The sequence below is a fragment of the Microtus pennsylvanicus genome, unplaced genomic scaffold, assembly GCF_037038515.1.
Source record: "Microtus pennsylvanicus isolate mMicPen1 unplaced genomic scaffold, mMicPen1.hap1 Scaffold_48, whole genome shotgun sequence".
Lineage (NCBI taxonomy): Eukaryota > Metazoa > Chordata > Mammalia > Rodentia > Cricetidae > Microtus > Microtus pennsylvanicus.
In genome coordinates, this window is record NW_027460982.1 from 1,420,790 (window position 1) to 1,441,887 (window position 21,098).

The window sequence follows — 21,098 nt, forward strand, 5'->3', positions numbered from 1 at the left end:
TTTTTGTTTCAACTATTTTGGAAAGATTTGTTGTTTTACTTCGCATGTATGGGTGTGTCACTGTATGTATGTATATATGTTCACTGCATGTGAATAGAGCAGATGGTTTGACATCCTTAACCACCACGGGAACAAAAACTGTAACTACCTGGAGGTTTCATCTTATTCCATCCATAATGGCCCAGATGAAAGAAAGAAATGATAGCGCATGCCTCTGAGGATGTGGGGAAAGAGGAACACTTATTCATTGCTGGTGGGAGTGTAAACTGGTACAGCCACTACTGAATCAGTGAGGAGGCTTCTCAGGGTTGAAAATAGATATACCTCTGAATCCAGCTCTACAACTCTTGGACATACACACAAAGAGCCTCACCTGCATCAGCACACCAATGTTCACTGCTTTTCTCCAGAAAGTGGAAACAGTTTAGATGTCTATCAAGAGAGGAAGGGATAATGGAAACAAAATCCATTTATACAATGGGATATTATTCAGCTGTGAAAACAAAATGTAATTATAAAATTTGCAGGTAAATAATGGATTGAAAAAAATCCTACTAAGTGAGGTGACCAAGACCAAAATAGACAAATAATGTGTTTTTTCCCACTTTATACATGGATGCTATCTTTAAATGTGTTTCATTTAGGATATAAACAGAGGTCAGTTATCTACGAAGGGGTTGGTAGGGTATGGGCTCTTAAAAAAACAGAAAATTGAATAAAGTGTTACAACAGGATAAGGGAAGATTCAATGGAGGAGGTAGGTGGGTGGGCAAAGTAAAGGAAGGTATATGGGAAGTATGGTCATTTGAATAAGAATGGCCTCCATAGGCTAATATAATTTTATATTTGACATCAGGAAGTGGCATTTTTGAAAGGATTAGGAGGTATAGTCTTATTGGAGTAGGTGCAGCTTTGTTAGAGGAAGTGTGTCACTGGGGGTCCAGACCCAGTGACTCTCTATTCCTGCTCCATGCTGGTGTAGATGTAGAACTTTCAGCTCCTCCAGCACCATGTCTGCCTGCATGCCACCATGCTTCCCACCATACCGATAATGGACTAAGCCTCTGAAAGTGTAAGCAAGCTGCAATTAAATGCTTTCTTTTATAAGAGTTGTTATGGTTATGGTGTCTTTATACAGCAATAGAATATTGGCTAAAACAGCAAGGTTGAAAAGCTCTATTGATACCTGGAACTCTAGAAGTTTCCTGAAATATGCACATATATAAAATGTTTAAAGATGGTTACTATGTGATGGGGAAGACAGTACTCCAGTTAGATATCATATGCTATAAAATCAAATTTCCAGGACTAGGAATATGCTACATCTTATTGAGTTGTTCCTAAAGAAGTCACATAGTACACCACCCAAATATCATATGTTATTACTTATGCTGTTGTTAAACCTTTACAACCTGACAGTGAGGCCTAATTTCTAAAGATACTGTTCACTTAAGTCTCCATTTGCTTATGTCATCAAACGTGAATAAATTGAGAATTTGAACTAAATTGAATAAATTTGAACTAATTTATAATAAATTTGAACTAAATTTGAACTAATTTGAATAAATTGAGACATCAGTACTACTGACTAGTGAGGATTCTGTTAGGAGCTATCACAACTGCCGACTTCATATTCTCCTGGCCACATAGGACCTAGTTTTAACAGCCTTTTGCATGAGGGGTAAGAAATCAGCAGCCTGTGTTGAAGGCTGTCTACAGCCTTCTGTGTGCAAATGCTGAGCCCACCTGCCTGACCCCCACGCTGGCTACTCTAAAATCAGAAACTGGGTCTGTTTACTCATGTAGTGGTTAAAAACTAGCTCCATTTCAAACTGAGTGTCAAACTAAGTTGTGTGAAAAAAGAAAAACATTGGAGTCTCAGCCTAAGGATTATTAACCACAGGATGTCTGGACTACAACCCTAGGTCATGACCCTCAGCATTTGAGTCTCGATAGCAATCTAAAGGGAAGACTGATCCCAGAGCCACCTGGATCATTTCTCAAAATTGTTCCATACTGTATAATTGTTATTTTAAAATATTAGCCAGATGCTCATTCTGCTTCTGTAATCTCACTTATCCTTGCTTGCTCTAAAAAACAAGAACAGGATAATTTCTCACATAGCAAAAATACCCCAGGAGTACAGACAGTTGAGATTTGTGCCTTTAAAAACTCCATCAAGCCTTCCCCTTTTGTAGCAGCTTTCAGATAGTCAAAGAAGATGCTTGTGGCAATGTTACTATAAATAAACTTGCATTGTTTTTCAGTCTTTTAACTTAAAGGAAGTTTTGTCTGCTGGTCTCCCTCTGCAGCACGTGTCTGCTGGTCTCACTGAGGGTCACACATGGATGATGGGTGCAAGGGCCAACTGTCCGAGGGTGACAGAGCAAGACTGCCATAAGTGATACCTGGAGGGCCAGGGGACTGCAGAGGAATAGAGAGACCCTAGAGGGCATGACTCTGCTGTGGCAAGGGATAATGGTCCCTGGGGCCTTGATTGCTTGTTTTGCATGTGTCTGAAGAGTAACAACTTGTTTACTTCTCAGGAAGGCCAGTCCCTGTGGGTCTGGAGGGGGAAAACCTTTTCAAAAAGAATACAATGAAACATTTAGGTAGAAGTCTCCCAAAGCCTGCTTAACAAACATCCTAGAAAACTGCTGAGAGGGTTTAAGAGTAAATGGATCCAAAACATCATAATTAAATTTACCTTAATTTTACCAGTTGTAGTCAAAAGAAAAAATAAAACTTTGAGAAAATATAGTGGAGAGCTCTGTCTCTGTGGAGGGAATGAAAAGAGAGGGACCACAGAAGGTAGAATGGTCTGGTTTCCTTTTTCAGGTACTTGAGGCCCTCCTGTCTTCCTCATCCCCTGCCCCCACCCCCTAGACCCCTCCCACCACACCTGCTCAGATAAACTTGCTGGTCTCCTCCCACAGACTCTCCAGAGTGGATCTACCCACACTGGACCAGAAGTTAGGCGTTGGGGATGTAACACCCTCATATGAGCCTTGTGCGTGAGGGTGCCACTGCCATCTCCAGCCATGGGAGTCCTGGCTTGCTTGCTAGTGCTATGCATAGTGGTTGGGACCAGAGCTGCCTCCCAACCTCCTAGCACAGAGCAGAGACTTGTGAGGAAACTACCAGGTATGGACTGACTCAATGTGCCTGGCTGAAGGGTGGGATACATGTGGGATGATGATGGTGGCCGTCAGAAGCTTTGGGAATGGCAGATAGCCCCTGAGTGAGTAGGGGATGTCAGGGTGAGTAGCACCATGGGGAGCAGTGAGTTCGGTTCTTCTCCCGAATCTATAGATTGCTATGTGTCAGTGTATGAGGTATCTTTTTTTTTTTTTTTGTGGTTTTTCGAGACAGGGTTTCTCTGTGGTTTTGGAGCCTGTCCTGTAACTAGCTCTTGTAGACCAGGCTGGTCTCAAACTCACAGAGATCCGCCTGCCTCTGCCTCCCGAGTGCTGGGATTAAAGGCGTGCGCCACCACCGCCCAGCTTGTATGAGGTATCTTGAGTCTCAGGATCACTACCCAAGTGTAAGGCACCCAATAGAATGGATCACTGTGACAGGGAGCCTCAGACTTCTCAGCTTAAGCAGTCAGAGTGCCACTTGCTGGGTTTCCATGATTCCCATTGTTGACAAAAACTGCCTGTTGTTGGTTTCTAGCTCCATTTTGAACTGAGGACAGTTCTTGCTCATCTTAAGCCAAAATGAAGGCTAGAGTTTGGGGGTAGGCAGGAGGACTCCAGCCAAAGCTCAGCTTTTGTCACCCAGTGTCTCACATGATATGTTGAGAGCTTCCACTCCTCTCTTTGCCGGTAGGTGTCTTGCGGGGTGCTCTTTCAGAGGCATACCTCTGTAGACCACACTCTGGGAGGTGAGAGGCACTTGTCCCAGGATCGCAGCTCAGCTAAACAGACTGGCTGGCCAGCAAAGTCTGATGGGACACTGAATTCCATCAAACAAAGCCAGAGTCTGAGGCTTTACCTCCCCGAGGTAAATATGTGTACTGGCTCTTCCTAACCTCTGCCCCCTGCCCACTGTGCCTGGGTATGGTGTGGCAATGCAGGCCAATGGCCTGATGGTGCCGCACAGTACACGGTGAGCTGTTTCCCCACTGGAGCAGATGTCCCAACAGTCACTCCTTTAAACCTTGGCTTTTGTACCCTGGTGGCACAGCTCGGCCTCCTCTCCTCCACCCAGTTGACGGCAGCTCAGCTCAGCCTCCCAGGAAGGTGCAGGTGGGGGCAAGTACCTCAAGTACCTTTCTAACTCAGCAGCTGGGCTCTCCTGGAACTTTTTCCTTTTTTTTTCCTGAGACAGCTGTGGAGCCTATCTTGAAGCTAGCTCTTTTAGATCAAGTTTGGCTTGAACTCACAAAAATTTACCTGCCTCTGCCTCCCAAGTTCTGGGATTAAAGGCATGAGCCACCACTGCCTGGCCTGGAACTTTTTTTTGGTGAATGGAAGTGGACTGGAAGGTTGAGTGTGCATGCCATTCAGCTGGTATGACAGCAGTTGTCAGGAAATCAGCACTCTCTTTGAGCCTCGGCTTGCATATTAGTGCTTCCTTCCCCAGGAGCCAAATGGCCAGTGACAGAAACCATATTAATTTTAGGATAAGATATTATTCCCTGTGTCTGATGTCAGTGATCTTAGGTCCAGAGGAAAGCATGAACCCTCTCTGTGCTCCAGGCAATGAAGGTGGATTGGTGAAAATGCAGCAGCCCTGCCCCACCCAGGGAGTTTACAAGCCAATAAACTTCATCCTATTCCTTAACTAGATGGGCCTGGCAATGAAAACACAAAGACATGGCTGACTCTCTCTGGGAACGTAAATCACCAAGCAGGAGCTGGCTGGACCTAAGGGTTCTGGAGCAGGGCTAGGCCGCAACCACACTGGCCACCCCTGGTAGGCAGGGCAATCTGGGTTCTGGGTTCTCAATAGGGGTAGAGAGTAGCCTGCAGTGGTTTTCAAGTATCCTAATTAATTTTCCATTAATACAGTTCCTCATGTTATGGTAACCTCTGACCATCAAATTATTTTTATTGCTACTTCTTAACTGTAATTTTGCTAGTGTTATGAATTGTAATCTAAAATATCTGTGTTTTCGAAGGTCTCAAGGCTGATGGGGGTGTGAGGGCTCCATTAGACCATGATCTGATACTCTCTCCTCAGCATATACCATATACTGTGTTGTCTCAAGCCACATCCCACACTGTGTTTCCCTTATTACCTGCGGAACTCACAACACAAGCTCCTATAGGCCCTGTGACACTGGAATGGGATCACAGTGTTGGATTTGCTGTTGCCTGAGCCCAAATGTATCTGGGCTGTGCTGGCTCCTAGTGGACAGGATAGGTAGATAGATCAAATGTCAGCTCAGCTGATTCAGGGCCATTTCCCTTCCCCACCTCATACATCCAGGCATTTGTCTCTCCATCCTGTGGAATGCTGTGTCTTTCCCCAGTCACTCTCCTGATGAGAGTACTTGTGTGAATAGCTTGACCTTTTGTCTTGCCCAGACTAAATCACAACTGTTTTGGGTAATGGTTGCCCTGAGGCCACTGACTAGACAGTTCTTGGTCTTCTTTGGTGCCTCAGGAAGCTTCCAGCGTTGGATTGCCTCCATAGGACATGGCAGCAGGAGAATTAGAGGTCAGGATAGAAGATTCCTTACTGTGAGGCCCACTCAGGGACAAACAAAATCTGTCTGGCTCCATGGGACACAAGCTTCGTGGATACTTTTGAGGACAGTCTCTCCGGCTGTTGGAATCTTGGTGGGATGACTCTGGGATGGGCAGAACTGGTACTGGTTTAGTTTGAATGGACATTTGGGCATTGAATGTAGGCTATGCATCTGCAGAATGGCAAGTGACATGTTAATCAGTCCATCTGAATCTAAGGAAGGAGGTCTGACCAGCAGGACTACCTGCCCCTGTCCTGGAGCCTGAGCCCATCTGTGCCTGTGATGGTCATTGTTAGGTCCTAGCAGGGAAATCTGGGTGTGATAACCAGCTGGTGGTGTGTCCCTAGGTGTGAGGCCTTTGGGTCTCCTCATGAGCTGGGCACCATCTGGGTAGGGGAGAAGTGTATGGCTACCTGTGTCTAACCACCCAAGAACTCCAGTTTCTTAACTCTCAGGATGGGTGGCTGTCTCCACTTGACTGTGATTCTAGCTCCAGTTGGCTCACATCCCCTAGCCAAACCATGGTCCTCATTTGTGAAATGGGAACCCCAGGTGTAGGAGTTTAAAGCTTCAGACATTCCAGGCAGGTGCTGTACCATAGAGCTTCCCCCAACCTTCTTGACATTTTCAGATCTTTCAGCTACTAGGAGTGCTGCTGTGTGTCAGGGCACACAGATGTGAGTCCATTCCACCTTGATTAGAGGTCAGAGAGTTTGGGCTTGTTTTGCTTTTTCAAAGTTGTTGACAACAAGTGACTACAAAACAAGTGGTCCTGACCTAGAGTGGTTAATTGGTATTTTAATTACAGAGGTGTATCAGCTTCATCTTGACCAAAGATCAGAGGTGCTCTGTTTGTTTTACCTTGTTGATGAAGTCTGTTGTCTCCTCCTTTACCTCTTTGGAGTGGGGTATGAAAAGATATATGGAAAATAAAGGGGTGGCTCAGTATTCACTAAATTTCCCTCCTGATGCAGTTCTGTGTTTTATCTTTTATTTCTCTCTCATCTCTGTTTCTCTTTGCTTAATAATTCTAATCATCACGCTCCTACCCTCTAATGTGTGAATCCAATCTAGGCTGGTCCTAAGCAGCTGTGTCTCTTCCATATCATCCCTGGAAGACAGCTTCCTCCTCCAGGACAGAGACAGAAACCTTAACACACACCACTAACAGAGTTGAGGTACTGACACCCCTGGGCTCTTACTAAAATAGTCTGCCTACTCCTGGTTTGAACATTGTCTGGCAGAACCCCAAGCCCCAGGAGCACGCCTCTCACTTGCCTGCCATAGCTTTGCTAGTTTGCAAAGCAAAGTATGGGCCTTCAGCATGCTACTTTGAAGAATCTGTTTCACAGCTTTCCATTTCATCCACAGAGGCCCCAGGCCCTGGGCCTAACCAGCAAGAGCAAGTGGTCTTTGGCTGCGGGGACACCATGGAGCTGTTCTGCTCTGTGCCTAGAGGTGCCGGCACAGGCTGCACTGTCTGGTCTAAGGATGACACAGAGCTGATAGCTTCCCACCGCATCCTGGTGGGGCCCCAGAGGTTACAAGTGCTGAACATCTCCCATGACGATGCCGGGGTCTACATGTGCCAGCAGCAGCTCACTCAGGATGTCCTGTGCCGCTTCACTGTGCATGTGACAGGTAAGTTCTTGGTGGCTGGGGCTGACAACTGTGTTGAGCAGCTGCATAGCTAGGGAGGTCAGGGCAGTCCTAGGCAGCATGGTTCCAGGATCCCTGGCTCAAGAGTGTTGCTGGCTTAGTTCCCCACATCACAGGGGGGTGCCCCCAATTCTGTGCTATTTGAATGAATGGCCTTGCAAAGGCAGGGAGCAGTGATCCCTAAAGATGGAGAGCAGTGTACTCTCAAAATAGGGAGCAGCAGGTCTCTGGATGTAGGAGTGTCACAGGACCACTGCTTGCTTATAACTATTGCAGATGCTCCATCCTCAGGAGATGAAGAAGATGGTGAGAACGTGGCTGAAGACACAGGTAAGATCAGAGCCTAGGCACACTGACCTGGTCAGTATCAGGCTGCTTCCTTCCTGTAGTCTTGTTGTTTAGGGGCACTGCTACAGGTAGACAGTGCCCCCAGGGGCAGTGAGGAGGCAGGGCTACTCTGCAGGGGTTTTGGTAAGTTCTGGTGGGAAGGAATATGAGTAAACCAGGCAAGGAGCTCAGGTTGCCACTGACGAGGACATAGATCCAGGGATTCATGTTGTCTGGGTTTCTTTCCTGCCTGGTTCCCACAATCATTAAGTCCCAAAGAAATCAAACAGAGGTCTACATTAGTTATAAATTGATTGGCCCATTAGCCCAGGCTTCTTATTAACTCATAACTTATATTAGTCCATTATTCTTATCTGTGTTAGCTACATGGCTCAGTACCATTTACAGAGAGGCATTCACATCTTGCTTCTTCTGTGGCAGGGCCAGGATGGCAGAAAGAGCTTTCCACTTCCCAGAATTCTGTTCTCATTGACCCACCTCTACTTCCTGTCCAGTTGTCCTGCCTATACTTCCTTCCTGGCTACTGGCCAATCAGCATTTTATTAAAATACAAGTGACAGGGTAGAAACCATTGTCTGACAGCAGATTCACAGGCCTAGTGGCTGTTGCTGCAGACCAGCAGGAGGGGAGCAGTGCCATGCTGAGGCATACATTGTAAAGGGGGCATCATAGATTGGGTGTGAGTATATGAGGGCACATGGCAGTGCCCATGGTATGGCCTAGAACCATTGCGGGAGAGAGAGAGGAAGATAGATAGATAGATAGATAGATAGATAGATAGATAGATAGAGAGGTACCATCTGTAGTACAACGTGTACTATTATACTGCACCTGTATTGTGGAGCCTGCACTAAAGGACCATCCATGAGCCAGGCAAGAACCTGAAGATTTAACACACAAAGACACACAGAGACATGGGTCATCCTTGAAACAAGAATGTCCCTTTATTGTGTACCAGAACCACTTATATATGGCTCATTAACTGATAGCCATGCCCCAGGCAAACCCACCAGAAACCACTCTCCTTCCATCAGGAACTCCTGAGGGTCTCATGCTCAGAGCAGCTACAAACACAGTAAAAACAAGTTGTTTTGCTCAGACAGAGCAGCTGCAAGCATAACAAGTTGTTTACAGGAAATTCAGGGTCTGGGCAGAGAGAGAGAGAGAGAGAGAGAGAGAGAGAGAGAGAGAGAGAGAGAGAGAGAGGGAGAGAGGGAGAGGGAGGGAGAACATCATGGGTCCAGACATGTTATGCGGAGTGGTTATGACTCTGAGACTAGGTTGGTGTTAACTGAGTCCTCAGACCACCTAGAACCTTCTGGGGTAGAGTGCACAAGGGTCTGAGAGGAATCAGAGAGACAAACTTAATGAGAAAACAGGGTAATGAGTCTTATGAGTGTGTGCGGGTGAAGAGAGCAGGTATAGGGACTTGTTTGAGGTTTCACAACCCTCATAAAAATGGACTTAGATTCTAGGACGGAAGCCAAAAAAAGGTAGTAGTCCTGAGAAGTGGGTCAGTTTCTCATTCTCCCTTTCAACTTTGGCTATCAGGTTGTTCAAAGCAGAATTTCTAACCCAGTTGGTCTCTAGCTTCTGCCCCAACAATTACCAATGTGTTTGTAATTTCCTGTTTTCTTCTGTCATCCTGGACTTCCCAGGTTGTATTTAGTGTTTTTGCACCATAAACACTTAGGTAAGGTGCCTGAAGGGTCACTTTCTTGACCTTACCTGGCATTGGGCACCATAAAGTTGCTGTAGTGTCCCATTGTGGCACTCTTCTCTCAAGCCTACTGGCCAAATTTGGAGCCTGGGTGGGCAATTCAGAGCTAGGAGGGACACCTCTCCAGTGTCTGCACACTTTTCTCCTATTTCACATGTCAGTTCCTCCTCCCAGAGATGCATAGGGCCCTCTGATTGAGTCACTGTGGAAGACCCTGCCCCGGCCTTTGTTCTCTGTTTTGGAAATTTGTTGCCTCCCTCAGCTTCCTCATGAGTCCAAACATATGGCATCCTGTTGCTGGTTGTTTTTGTTCTACTCTTTGGGAGCCCACCGCCCAGCTCCCAAATAAACACACGGACACATATTACTTATGATTGTATGACCTTGACGTGGCTTATTTCTAGCCAACTTTTCTTAACTTACATTATCCCATCTACACTTTGCTTCTGGGGTTTTATCTTTCTCTATTCTATAAAACTTTCTTCTTACTTTGTGGCTGACTGTGTAGCTGGGTGACTGGGTCTTTGCATCCTCCTCTTTCTTTTCTTGTTCCTTCTTAAACTTTCTCCTTCTCTTTATCCTCTCTGCCTGCGAGCCCTGCCTATTTCCCTCTCTTGCCCTGGTCATTTAGCTCTTTATTAGACCAGACAGAGTAACACAGCTTCACCAAGTTAAGCAAATACAACATAAAAAAGTGAAACACATCTTTGCATCATGAAACAATTGTTCCACAACATATAAAGATGTAACACATCTTAAATTGATAGTCCACCACAGCATCCTCCACCCACCCAAGAGGAAGGAGGGAATTCAGTGGAGGGGAAGCATGACCTGAAGGGTACCTGCCTTCACTGGGCACTATACAGGCTGACTCAGGTTTGGTGTACTGGTGGAATGACCTGGCCTAGTTGCTTCCCAGGATCTACATCCTACTGGGTTCTACTTCCTGGGTCCCTATACCTGTGAGCCTGCCTCAGATGGAGAGAAGAGAATAGCCCAAGACTGAGAGTGGGACAGCTGTGGATGCAGTGTTCAGACAAAGCAAAGGAGTCTCAATACAGATGAGGGATGAAGCTTGAGGGTGTGCTGGCAGGGGAGCTTTGCAAAGGGTGTACTGATCATGCTGTTATGAGCATTTCTGCCATCAGGGGCCCCTTACTGGACTCGGCCAGACCGTATGGATATGAAATTGCTGGCTGTGCCAGCCACCAGCACGGTACGCTTCCACTGTGCAGCTGCTGGCAACCCCACCCCCTCCATCTCCTGGCTGAAGAATGGCAAGGAATTCCGAGGGGAGCATCGCATGGGGGGCATCAAGGTAAGTCTGGAAAAGGGGCACAGATAGGTAGGGCCTGGATTCAGAGGGTATAGCCCATATCATTTGTCATAGACCAGCCTCGACAAAAATACCTCTTGCCAGGGTAGGGGCATGAGATTTTAGAAATAGAAGTAAAGTGAAAAGTAATAAAACTGAAACCATAGAAAAGTACCAGGAGGGCATTCCAGTGAATACTGAAATTTTCCCTGTTTAGTTTTCCTTATATGTTTATATCCAAATACAAAAGGAGAAGAAGGCAACAAAAGTCTTCCTTAACTTGATACGAACTACAGGTACAACAGTTAATTACTTTAACATTTTGAGGTATCAAGTCATTAGCTTTTTGTTGTTTAAGTAGCGAAGCCACTCTAGACCAAGTATCCTGAAAGCAGTCACTTCCTAGGTAACCTTATATTACAAAAGAAAGAGCAGAAGTATGTTTGCATAGCCTAACTATCTGTCAGGATGAAAACAGGCTCACATTTTTGGGCATCCACAGTCACTCACCTACTAACTTTACCTGCAGCTTAGGCACCGGCACTGGAGCCTGGTCATGGAAAGTGTGGTGCCTTCTGATAGTGGCTACTATACCTGCGTGGTTCAGAACAAGTTTGGGAGCATCCAGCAGACTTACACACTGGATGTACTGGGTAAGAGCCAGGCTGGGTGACTAAAGCAGGTCAGCCTCAGGCCATTGGACCCACTGCACCGACTGTCTGTGTCTTACAGAGCGCTTCCCACATCGGCCCATTTTGCAGGCTGGGCTGCCAGAAAACCAGACAGCCACCCTAGGAAGTGATGTAGAGTTCCACTGCAAGGTGTACAGTGATGCCCAACCACACATCCAGTGGCTGAAGCATGTTGAGGTGAATGGCAGCAAGACAGGCCCGGATGGCAAGCCCTATGTCATCGTACTCAAGGTGGGCTCTGTTGTTCGCATCTGGTTGGGTGGATGGGTTAGCTGGAAGTGCCTTGCCCTGGTCCTTAAGTCCCTCTTCAGCTGAGGAATACCTTGGGACTGGGACCCACGTGTTGGGGTTTCTGGGAATGGGCACCTGAGTCTCAGAACTCATCACCTGTTCTGAGCTCCAGGCAGGCTCTGTGTTACTTGTGCCCTCCCGTAGGACTTGTTTCCCTGTTTGCTCTGAGGCTTGGGCCTACAGAAGGCTTCTCTGGGTGATAGCTGTGGTGGCTAGGGGGATGTCTGCTGTACTAGTACCCTCTGACATCAGAGTACTGGCTGTCCACTCTCCAGCTGCCTTCACTGTAGCACTAGCTCCACCCTGCCTTGACGGACTCTTCCTGCCTCCCTCTGCCTGTAGCTTTGCTTCATAGCCTCAGGTGGGGGCCGAGAGAGAGAGAGAGAGAGAGAGAGAGAGAGAGAGAGAGAGAGAGAGAGAGTTGGGCTTTGCAACACAGGAAAGAGAGACTTGGAGGTCTGATGGAGAGAACAGGTTTTGGCAGGAGTTGGTATCCTGGCTTTGAGAGAGACCACTAGGACCATGTCCAGTGTAGCTCCCACTGTGGGTGTGTGGTTTCGTGAGCACAGGCTGATGTGATATGACCCTTGGGATGAAGATTTGAAGAGTATGGGTTCCCTTTCTCTCTCTCTCTCTCTCTCTCTCTCTCTCTCTCTCTCTCTCTCTCTCTCTGTATGTGGTTTTCTCTCTTTGTCTGTGTTTCTCTCTGTGTGTGTGCTCTCTTTCTCTGTGTGTGTGTTTCTCTCTCTTTGTCTGTGTGTTTCTCTCTCTTTGTCTGTCTATGTGTTTCTCTCTCTCTCTCTCTCTCTCTCTCTCTCTCTCTCTCTCTCTCTCTGTGTGTGTGTGTGTGTGTGTGTGTGTGTGTGTGTGTGTGTAGGGAGAGTGGACATGAAGGAGGCCAGTCTTTGAAACCACTCCCACCACTGCCATTATGTGCCTCGCTTCAGGCAGCTTTCCAATGCTTCCTCCCCCAACCCATTCTTTGGCATCTCCGTTGCCCTGTCTTGTCCTCATTGTCTTCTAGAGATATCCTGGATCAGTGACAATCTGAAGGAAGATACACACCTTTATCTTTCAGTGTGTCAGAATGGGATGGGGCAAGTACATTTGTTGAGCCATCAATTTCATAAGCATGGCTGAGAAGGCATTTTGGTGGTATGTTCACAGTCCTCAAGTAGGTGATAACTGACCCACCTCTGACTCATCTTCTGTTTCTGATGCCTTGATAATACTGGTAGCTCCCAGCCAGCACTGACTTCCTACCTCCTTCAAAGCCCCTCAGGTCTGTGCTGTTCTCTTGCTTAGAAGTTTTCAGAACCTTCCAGGGGCTGAGCCCTGTGCTGCTTCAGAACATCGACTTTCCACCATTCTCTGGCTGACACTGATTTCCTCTGGTTTTCTCTCCATACATCTGTCTGCCCATCTTTTTTTTCTGTACTAACCCTGCATGTTGCTTCTTTGTGGTACCATGCTGCCCAAGTGCCCGATGCTTGCCTTGGGACAGGGAACTATCCACCAACAGAGGGACTGGTTTCAGGCTCCGTGCCTTGGTTCAGCATCCATTGCAGTGGTAGAGCTGTAGTTGTCAAGGTGGTAGCAGAGGCGGCATTTTCCTTGAAGCCTGTCTGATCATCTCCATGTGGACTGTGCTGTGGTACCCAAAGGGACGTGCTGGTGCTTGCATATTGATTTCTGTTCTCTCTTTGTAGACATCAGGCATTAACACAAGCAACAAGGAGCTAGAAGTTCTGTCTTTGCGCAATATCACCTTTGAGGACTCAGGGGAGTACACCTGTCTGGCAGGCAATTATTTCGGATTTTCCCATCACTCTGCATGGCTGGAGGTACTGCCAGGTATTTGCTGCAGCTGCTGCTGCTGGTGCTGGTGCTCCATCTGCCCTCTTATGGTGCGAGCTCAGAACATAACAAAGCTGCCAGGGACATGGACAGCAGGGTGCACTGTGACTTACTGCAGTCCATCCTGTGGTAACCACCCTGGCCTTGTGCTTGGTATGGGAGTGTCACCCTGCCTCGTCTTGATCTTGCAAAGGCCTCCCCCACAATCCTCTAGTTGGATTTCCATAGTCTAGCCTTGAGGCTCTGGGATCTCCTGGGAGCCTTGGTGGTGGTGTGGATGCTTCTGGCTCTGCCAGGCTTCTCTCCTGAGTCTGGTCCCTGCTGACTCATAGATGTTTTGGACTACCAATGTGAGTTGGGGATGTAGGTCACCAAACTCTGAGTATCCCAGTAGCTTTGCTCCCCAACAGGTACCTAGAGCTCAGGGCAATGGGAAGTCCCACAAGGCTGGATGAGGCATCAACATTTATGTCTTTGCAGCTGAGAGAGAGCTGGCAGAGAGTAGTGCGGCTGGCAGGTTATCTGCAGGCACCATCAGCTTCTGGGTGGGCTTCTCCATCTTAATCTTGACTGCAACTGTGACACTCTGCTACCTGCGTAGAGTCTCAAGAAAGAACCTGAGGTCTCCCAATGTTGACAATAGCTTCTGCTTCACACCTGAGCAACAGGTAACTTAAAGTAGATAACAAGTTTTGATCTCTCTGTTGTACCTTGAACCTCCTAAAGTCCCAGCAGTACCTGAGGCCTGCTTGGTACTCATTTCTCTGCAGTCAGATGAGCTGACCCTTCCCTATTCCTATTCTCCACATGGATCCCACATTACTCAAAACAACTTTGAGTCTTCAGTAACCACTGTTTGAGCATCCCTCTTCTTGGCCCTACATACTGCCTCACATGGACTTGACCTTGCTACTCCTGGAAGTTACACCACCTCAACCCTTTCCCAATGCCCAGCATCCATTGTCTGGCACCAACCTATCCCTAATGATCCAAGCAGGTGACCTCCATGAACTCTGATATACCCTTGGTCCACATCGTCCACCCAGTTTCAAGAGAACATACTGTAATGGCCAGTATTTCTGAGCTTGAGCTGCCAGCCGACCCAAAGTGGGAAATATCTAGAACTCGGTCAGTGCTGGTGGGGTTTTATGTATACTTGGAGGAGGTTCTGTGGCTGGGGGCTAGATGGCTACCAGGCAGAGGTCTGTTGGAGGTGGGGTCCGGGGTGAGACTTGGGTTACTCTGTCTTCATGAGCAAGAGCCCAATTGCCAGCTATGGATGCAGTGGCACAGGGCCATGAGGGCTGGGGGTCCTGGGCACATACTCACTGCCTCTGCTTCTTCGGACAGGCTGACACTTGGTAATTCTCTAGGAGAAGGCTGCTTTGGCCAGGTTTTTATGGCAGAGGCTGTTGGCTTTAACATGGACAACACTGACAAGCCTGTCACTGTGGCTGTGAAAATGCTGAAAGGTGAGGAGGGAGAGAAGTAGCACAGGGCAGTGGGGGCTGCAGGGCCACCACCTGACATTCCCACTTTCAACACAGATGATGCCAGTGACCAGGACTTGTTGGACCTGGTGTCTGAGATGGAGATGATGAAAGCTATTGGCAAGCACAAGAACATTATCAACCTGCTGGGGGCCTGCACACAGGGTGGTAAGTACAGCAGGTGGGTGGACAGTTAGATGGGGGCCCCTGAGTCACACAACATCTCCGAGGTATCTGTGCTTCCAGGGCCATTGTATGTGCTGATGGAGTATGCCGCCAAGGGTAACCTCCGGGAGTTCCTGCGGGCACAAAGGCCCCTAAGCATGGAATACTATGGTGCCTCCAGGCTGCCAGAAAAACAGCTTACCCGCAAAGATCTAGTGTCCTGTGCCTATCAGGTGGCCAGAGGTATGGAGTACCTGGCTTCTCAGAAGGTGAGCAGAGCTGGGGCACAGACGAGGTAGGGTCTTCCTGAGTGGAAGAGTGGATATCAAGCTTGCTTAGGCTAGGGAGGTGTCAGTTTAGCACAGGTTCCTTTCATGCCTCCTCAGTGTATTCACAGAGACTTGGCTGCCAGAAACGTGTTGGTGACTGAGGACAATGTGATGAAGATTGCAGATTTTGGCCTGGCCCGTGATGTGCACAATCTGGAATGCTACAAGAAGACCACATATGTGAGCCCCATTACAGGGTGGTTGGGGTGCTGTGCTCCACCAGGGAACACCTGACAGCCAACAACTCTCCCTCTGCCTAGGGCCGGCTACCTGTGAAGTGGACGGCACCAGAGTCCCTGTTTGACGGAGTCTACACCCACCAGAGTGATGTGTATGTGTCCTAACATAGGATGGGGATAGCAAGACCCAAGTCACACCTATCACAGCCTTTAGGCTGTAGACAACAGCATAGCCCTGCCATGTCTCTCATCCACACACTCCTCCTTGCCCATTGGTAACCTGTCCTGTTGTAAAACTGTTAGAGTAATTGACCAGGAATAACAGGCCTCTGCCCTCACTCCCATACAGGTGGTCCTTTGGAGTCCTGCTCTGGGAGATCTTTACACTGGGGGGCACACCATATCCCGGCATCCCAGTGGAAGAGCTTTTCAAACTATTGAAAGATGGCTACCGCATGCACAAGCCTGCCAACTGCACACATGACCTGTGAGCAAAGCATTCCTTGTGCACTCCTCTAACTAGTCCCTGGGAATGGCTGGTTTCCTACCAGGGCTCCTGATAGGAGGCTGGTAGCCTTGGGTGAGGTAGGGATGGACAACAGGCCAAGAAACCACAGTCATATTTGCCACAGGTATGGGATCATGCGGGAATGTTGGCATGCAGTGCCTTCACAGAGGCCCACCTTCAAGCTTCTGGTAGAGGATTTAGATGGCATCCTCACTGTGACATCAACCCACGTAAGTACCACTCAGTCCTGCCCTCTCTGCCTTCTCTGATTCCTGGGCGGGATGCTCCTCCAAGTTCCAGTAATGGGGTTGGCCTTCAAGGGCCAGCCTGAACATAGATGGCCGTGGGATCAAGGGGATGCAAACTAACATAGTCCTATGACCTTTTCTACCAACAGGTATACCTGGACCTATCAGTGCCTTTTGAGCAGAGCTTGCCAGGTGATGAGGATACCAGGAGCCCCAGTTCCTTAGAGATAACTGTTCACCCACAACCTGCTACCCCCAACCCAACCCAGGAATTGGAGGCCTCAGACATGATGGGCCAAGAATCCCATAGACCAAGCCCCAGTTAATGTTTATGTATATAAAATGTATGGAGTATTTACAAGTTGTATTTGCTGTAGGGTTAACACTTCTTATGTGACACTTCCTCGTTTTATAGTATTGACTATTATGTTTCAAACGTAGTAAGAAAAAGCAGTGAACTTACTCTTGTTATTTTTTTGTACTGTTACTGAGCCCTTGACTTTGGTGGCTGTCTCTTGCCTATAAGCTAGCAGTGCCAGGACAGTGTCTCAGGGTAACTTTTCTTGGATCCTAGCATGTGGTTTGTCAGCCCACATTGGCAGAAGTAGTTTTGTTAATGCAAACAACTTACTTTCCAAAAAATAAAGAGATAACCAGTTCTGATTCACACCTGTGCCACTTACCTTCCATTCTGGCATCTGCACAGCCACATCCTCACTCTCTGTGGGGACTGGTTATGAGATTTGTCTCTGTGGGGGTAGAGATAATAACTAGTGAGGAATCTTAGCTGTTGACTGGTCCCTAGTACAAAGTGCTGGATTCAGGCCCTAGGAGGACTAATTGTCTTACCTTTTCCTTCCCAGTGTGAGGGCAGCTGGGCTTGGACATGCTTGTCTGTGACCCAAACTACCTCTCAGAACATCAGGGTTACCAGTTTAGAAGTTCCAAAGAGAGGATTTAAGAGAGCTAGTGTCCATAGGAGGGTACCATGGGGGTGTGAAGGACGTACTCTGGGACTGCCTTACCAGAGGAGGGATCCTATGAGGACACAGGATGCTCAGATATATGTAGTAACTTCTGTGGGAAGGAAAGTAGGCAAAATCCCTGGTTTAAACAGTATACACTGATAGGGAATGCCTTTAATCCCAACACTTGGTCTATGAGACCAGTCTGGTCTACACAACAAGTTCTAGGACAACCAGATCTATGTAGGGAAGAAGCTGTAGGTCTGGATGTTTGTTGGTTCCCCCACAGCAACCAAACAAGGGGCACCAGACAGCTTCATACCAAGGACTCAGAGCCATGAAGATACCTGGTGACAGTGAACAGGCAGGAGGAAGTAGTTAAAGAGCCTGAGCCTCCTACTCCAATCTCCCCAAGTCCTATTGATGTTAGGTTCCTTCTACTGTGTCTAGTTTCCTCTGGTCGAGAGGAGTTTCTCTACCCAGATGCCTTGCCTTTTGGACATGGGTTGTGATAACGATAGTCGATTTTCTTGTTTGTTCTGAGTAGTACTGAGAATAGGCTGGTTCCCAGTCTGACACTCCTGCTTACTAACATTGGCCTGTGGCAGGCCATCATCCTGGGTTGGCTATGGAGGCTCAACTGGTTGTGTCTATCTTACCCTCAGTGGTTAAAGTACCTACTGTAGCAATTTGCCAAAAAGGCAATCTATAATCTGTGGGCATGTGGCATTTTCCTGATACCTAGGACTGTCTTGATTGTCTTCCACATATAACTTTGTACAGGGTCCCTAGTTGTTATGATCCAGCTGCCCTCACTCCCCCTCCCCCGACCCACAGGGGAACTTCCTTGTGGTCTGTAATTGACAAGGATGTTTGTGTTCTTTCTTGCCGGTGGGTCTCCACAGAAGGAATAGAGGTATAAAAAGTTGCTGGGCAAAATAAAGGTTGCTGTTCTTGCACCTGAAAAGAAGCCTCTGTGTCTCAATCCCAGCACCCCCCCCCACACCAGTCTTGGCTATCCAGGCTGCGCTGGCTGCAGCAGGTGGATTTCCACTGAGATCTAGAAAGTGGGGATTCATGATCGGGGTTCCTCAGTCTGAGGAGCGTATTGGGGAAGGTAAAGTGTTTTTATTTTTCAACCCAAGAGATAACTCTGAGGAACATCCCCCAAGAGATAAGCAAGTATAAAGAGGCAGGAGGGTGAATTGAAAGGCCTCAAAAAATGACTGAAACTCTTAAAGCAACAAGGCACAGAAGTAACAAGGAAGACAGCCAAAGATTTTGTACAGGAGGGGGTTTAAATGTTCCAGACTGGGAACAAACCAAGTCAGATTAAAAGTAGTATGTGTCTCTTCATCCCCAGAGATGCTCTGAGGGATGCCCTCTGGAAGACTGGCCAGTAGGAAAGAAATAAAGAGGAGGCAGGAGGATGAATTGAGGGCCTCAAAAGATGGAATGTGTAGAGATATATGTTATTGTGTTGATTGTGTTGTCTTTTGTGTTCTGGGCTGGAGAAAGACATTTGATTCTGGGAACTGCTAAGAAAGGTATTTTGACTTTAAAATACAGGCCTAAGGATTTGATGCTTTGGAAAAGAGGTTCTGCTTTTGTCTCCACAGAGGATGAGAACCTGTGGATTCATTGCACATTTATGTGGTTTAAATCACCGAGAACCCCTGAAATGTTGATGTAAAATACTCCCAAGAACGCAGCACCCCCGCTCAGCAGGAAGTAGCCAGATAGGTTGACGACGCCCAAATTCCCTAAAAAATTGATAAAGTGGGGCCCCTTCAAATGGTTCCGGAGCAGGAGCAGTGACCCTGATTCCCCGAGTTCTGCTCCACTCCATGCAGCAGTTTGGATCCAGAGTGAGTGTGGCTGGGGCCAGAAGGCAGCTGGAGAAGAGCTTTGCCACCACAGCTACTGCTGGACTTGCTCTCTCACAGACTGTGCAGATGGCTGAGACTGTCAACCAGCTTGCTGAAAGAGTCAGCAATGCTTTGGACATTCAAAATTCAATTGGGCATATTGACCTTGAACCAACAAGTAGCTCTGGTTCAGGAGCAAGTGGACTATCTTTGGACTTTTCAACAGTTGTGAGTTACTCATGGCACTGTATTGCATGCTTCTGCTACTGTTATGGAATTCAACCGTCATATGAGAAGGGTTTGGAATGCTGCTTTTGTTAATTTTACCACCCAGTTAGTGCATGCTAGATGGTTGCAGTGCTGGTCTGGCTCCTTGGCACTGTCAGTCCTGGGGACACTTGGTTTAGGGCTGTGTCTAGGTAGCCACGGATGGGCAATACTTTGGGAGCAGAATGCTACCTAAAACAGGGACTATTAGAGGGCTATTCCCCATGATACACAAGGTATTATAAAATAAAATGGGGGAGTTGTTATGATCCAGCTGCCCTCACTCCCCCTGACCCACAGGGGAACTTCCTTGTGGTCTGTAATTGACAAGGATGTTTGTGTTCTTTCTGGCCAGTGAGTCTCCACAGAAGGAATAGAGGTATAAAAGGTTGCTGGGCAAAATACAGGTTGCTGTGCTTCCACCTGAAAAGAAGCCTCTGTGTCTCAATCCCGGCACCCCTCGCCAGTCTAGGCTATCCAGGCTGCGCTGGCTGCAGCACCAGTGCCTGGGGTTCTGAGCATTTGGTCTATCACCACTGTCACCCAAACCCTGCTCTGAGCCTGGGGAGAGAGTACATTGGGGCAGGGCATTGTCAGCATGGTGTGTGGAGTGGGGTTCATAATGGGAGAAGGACTATGCATACATGTGCATCTACTGTCAGGGTCACAGGTATAATTTATGACATCTCTTTTTATTAATTGTTACATACATGTGTATATATTGCTATATATACACAGTTATATATTGCTAACTGTAAACCAGTCATTCTGTATAGCTAGCAAGTATGGTTTCAGGACTGGCTATTTGATAATGGATATCCAACTTGTATGCTCTTCCTTGGGCTCAGAAAGTTCTATAAAAAGATGAAGGAGGTTCCTAAGTCTCAGGCATTAAACCATGGCTTGGAAAACTGAAACTGACAAGATTAATAAGGCCCTTCCCCTCCCAAGGTTATATAGGTGCTGAGCAGGATAGCTGAAGCGGTGAGTCATGCAGAGATACTCAGGCTTCTGATTTTCATGAATCACCATTTTAATATGAGCCTTGGTGATGCTGTTGCATTTAAGTCATTCATATTATTGTAAGTAATCCCTTACCTGTACTCCTGTTAATTAACTTCAATTAATTTGAGGGACTAGGTTTTGCACTGTCTTCCCTGGGAGGCAGTCAGGTAGTGAAGAGGGGAACTGGTAAATGATACCAATGGTCAATTTCTAGATTCCTTTTGATTTTCTATCCAGATACATTGCAGGAGGGCCATGTTACCATCAGCACAGATACAAAAGCATAGTGGGCTTTTTCCTCCACCAGCAGGCTTCCTCTCCATGTTGTTTGGTTCAGTCCAGATAGATATGTTCAAGGTTAGTCCTGAAGATGTTTACCTGAACCTGCAGGTGGTCATAACTCTTGTGAGTTAACTATGGCTGTGTCATGTCCAAAAGACATTTCACAGCATGTCCCCTCATCCTCAGTCACAATATTCAGGACCTATTTCTAT

At 47.3% G+C, this 21,098-nt stretch overlaps 1 protein-coding gene across 1 annotated transcript; it reads left to right on the plus strand.

The window, feature by feature from the left end:
- The first annotated feature begins 3,041 nt into the window (after positions 1-3,041).
- LOC142842286 (fibroblast growth factor receptor 3-like) lies at positions 3,042-16,790 on the plus strand. Its single transcript, XM_075959110.1, is given in 18 exon segments — positions 3,042-3,144; positions 7,070-7,339; positions 7,634-7,687; positions 10,574-10,743; positions 11,270-11,393; positions 11,473-11,663; positions 13,433-13,577; positions 14,061-14,212; positions 14,503-14,708; positions 14,931-15,052; positions 15,128-15,238; positions 15,317-15,504; positions 15,622-15,744; positions 15,825-15,895; positions 16,093-16,230; positions 16,376-16,481; positions 16,649-16,728; positions 16,730-16,790. Coding segments are annotated over 18 exon segments (2,415 nt in total).
- The last annotated feature ends 4,308 nt before the right edge of the window (positions 16,791-21,098 follow it).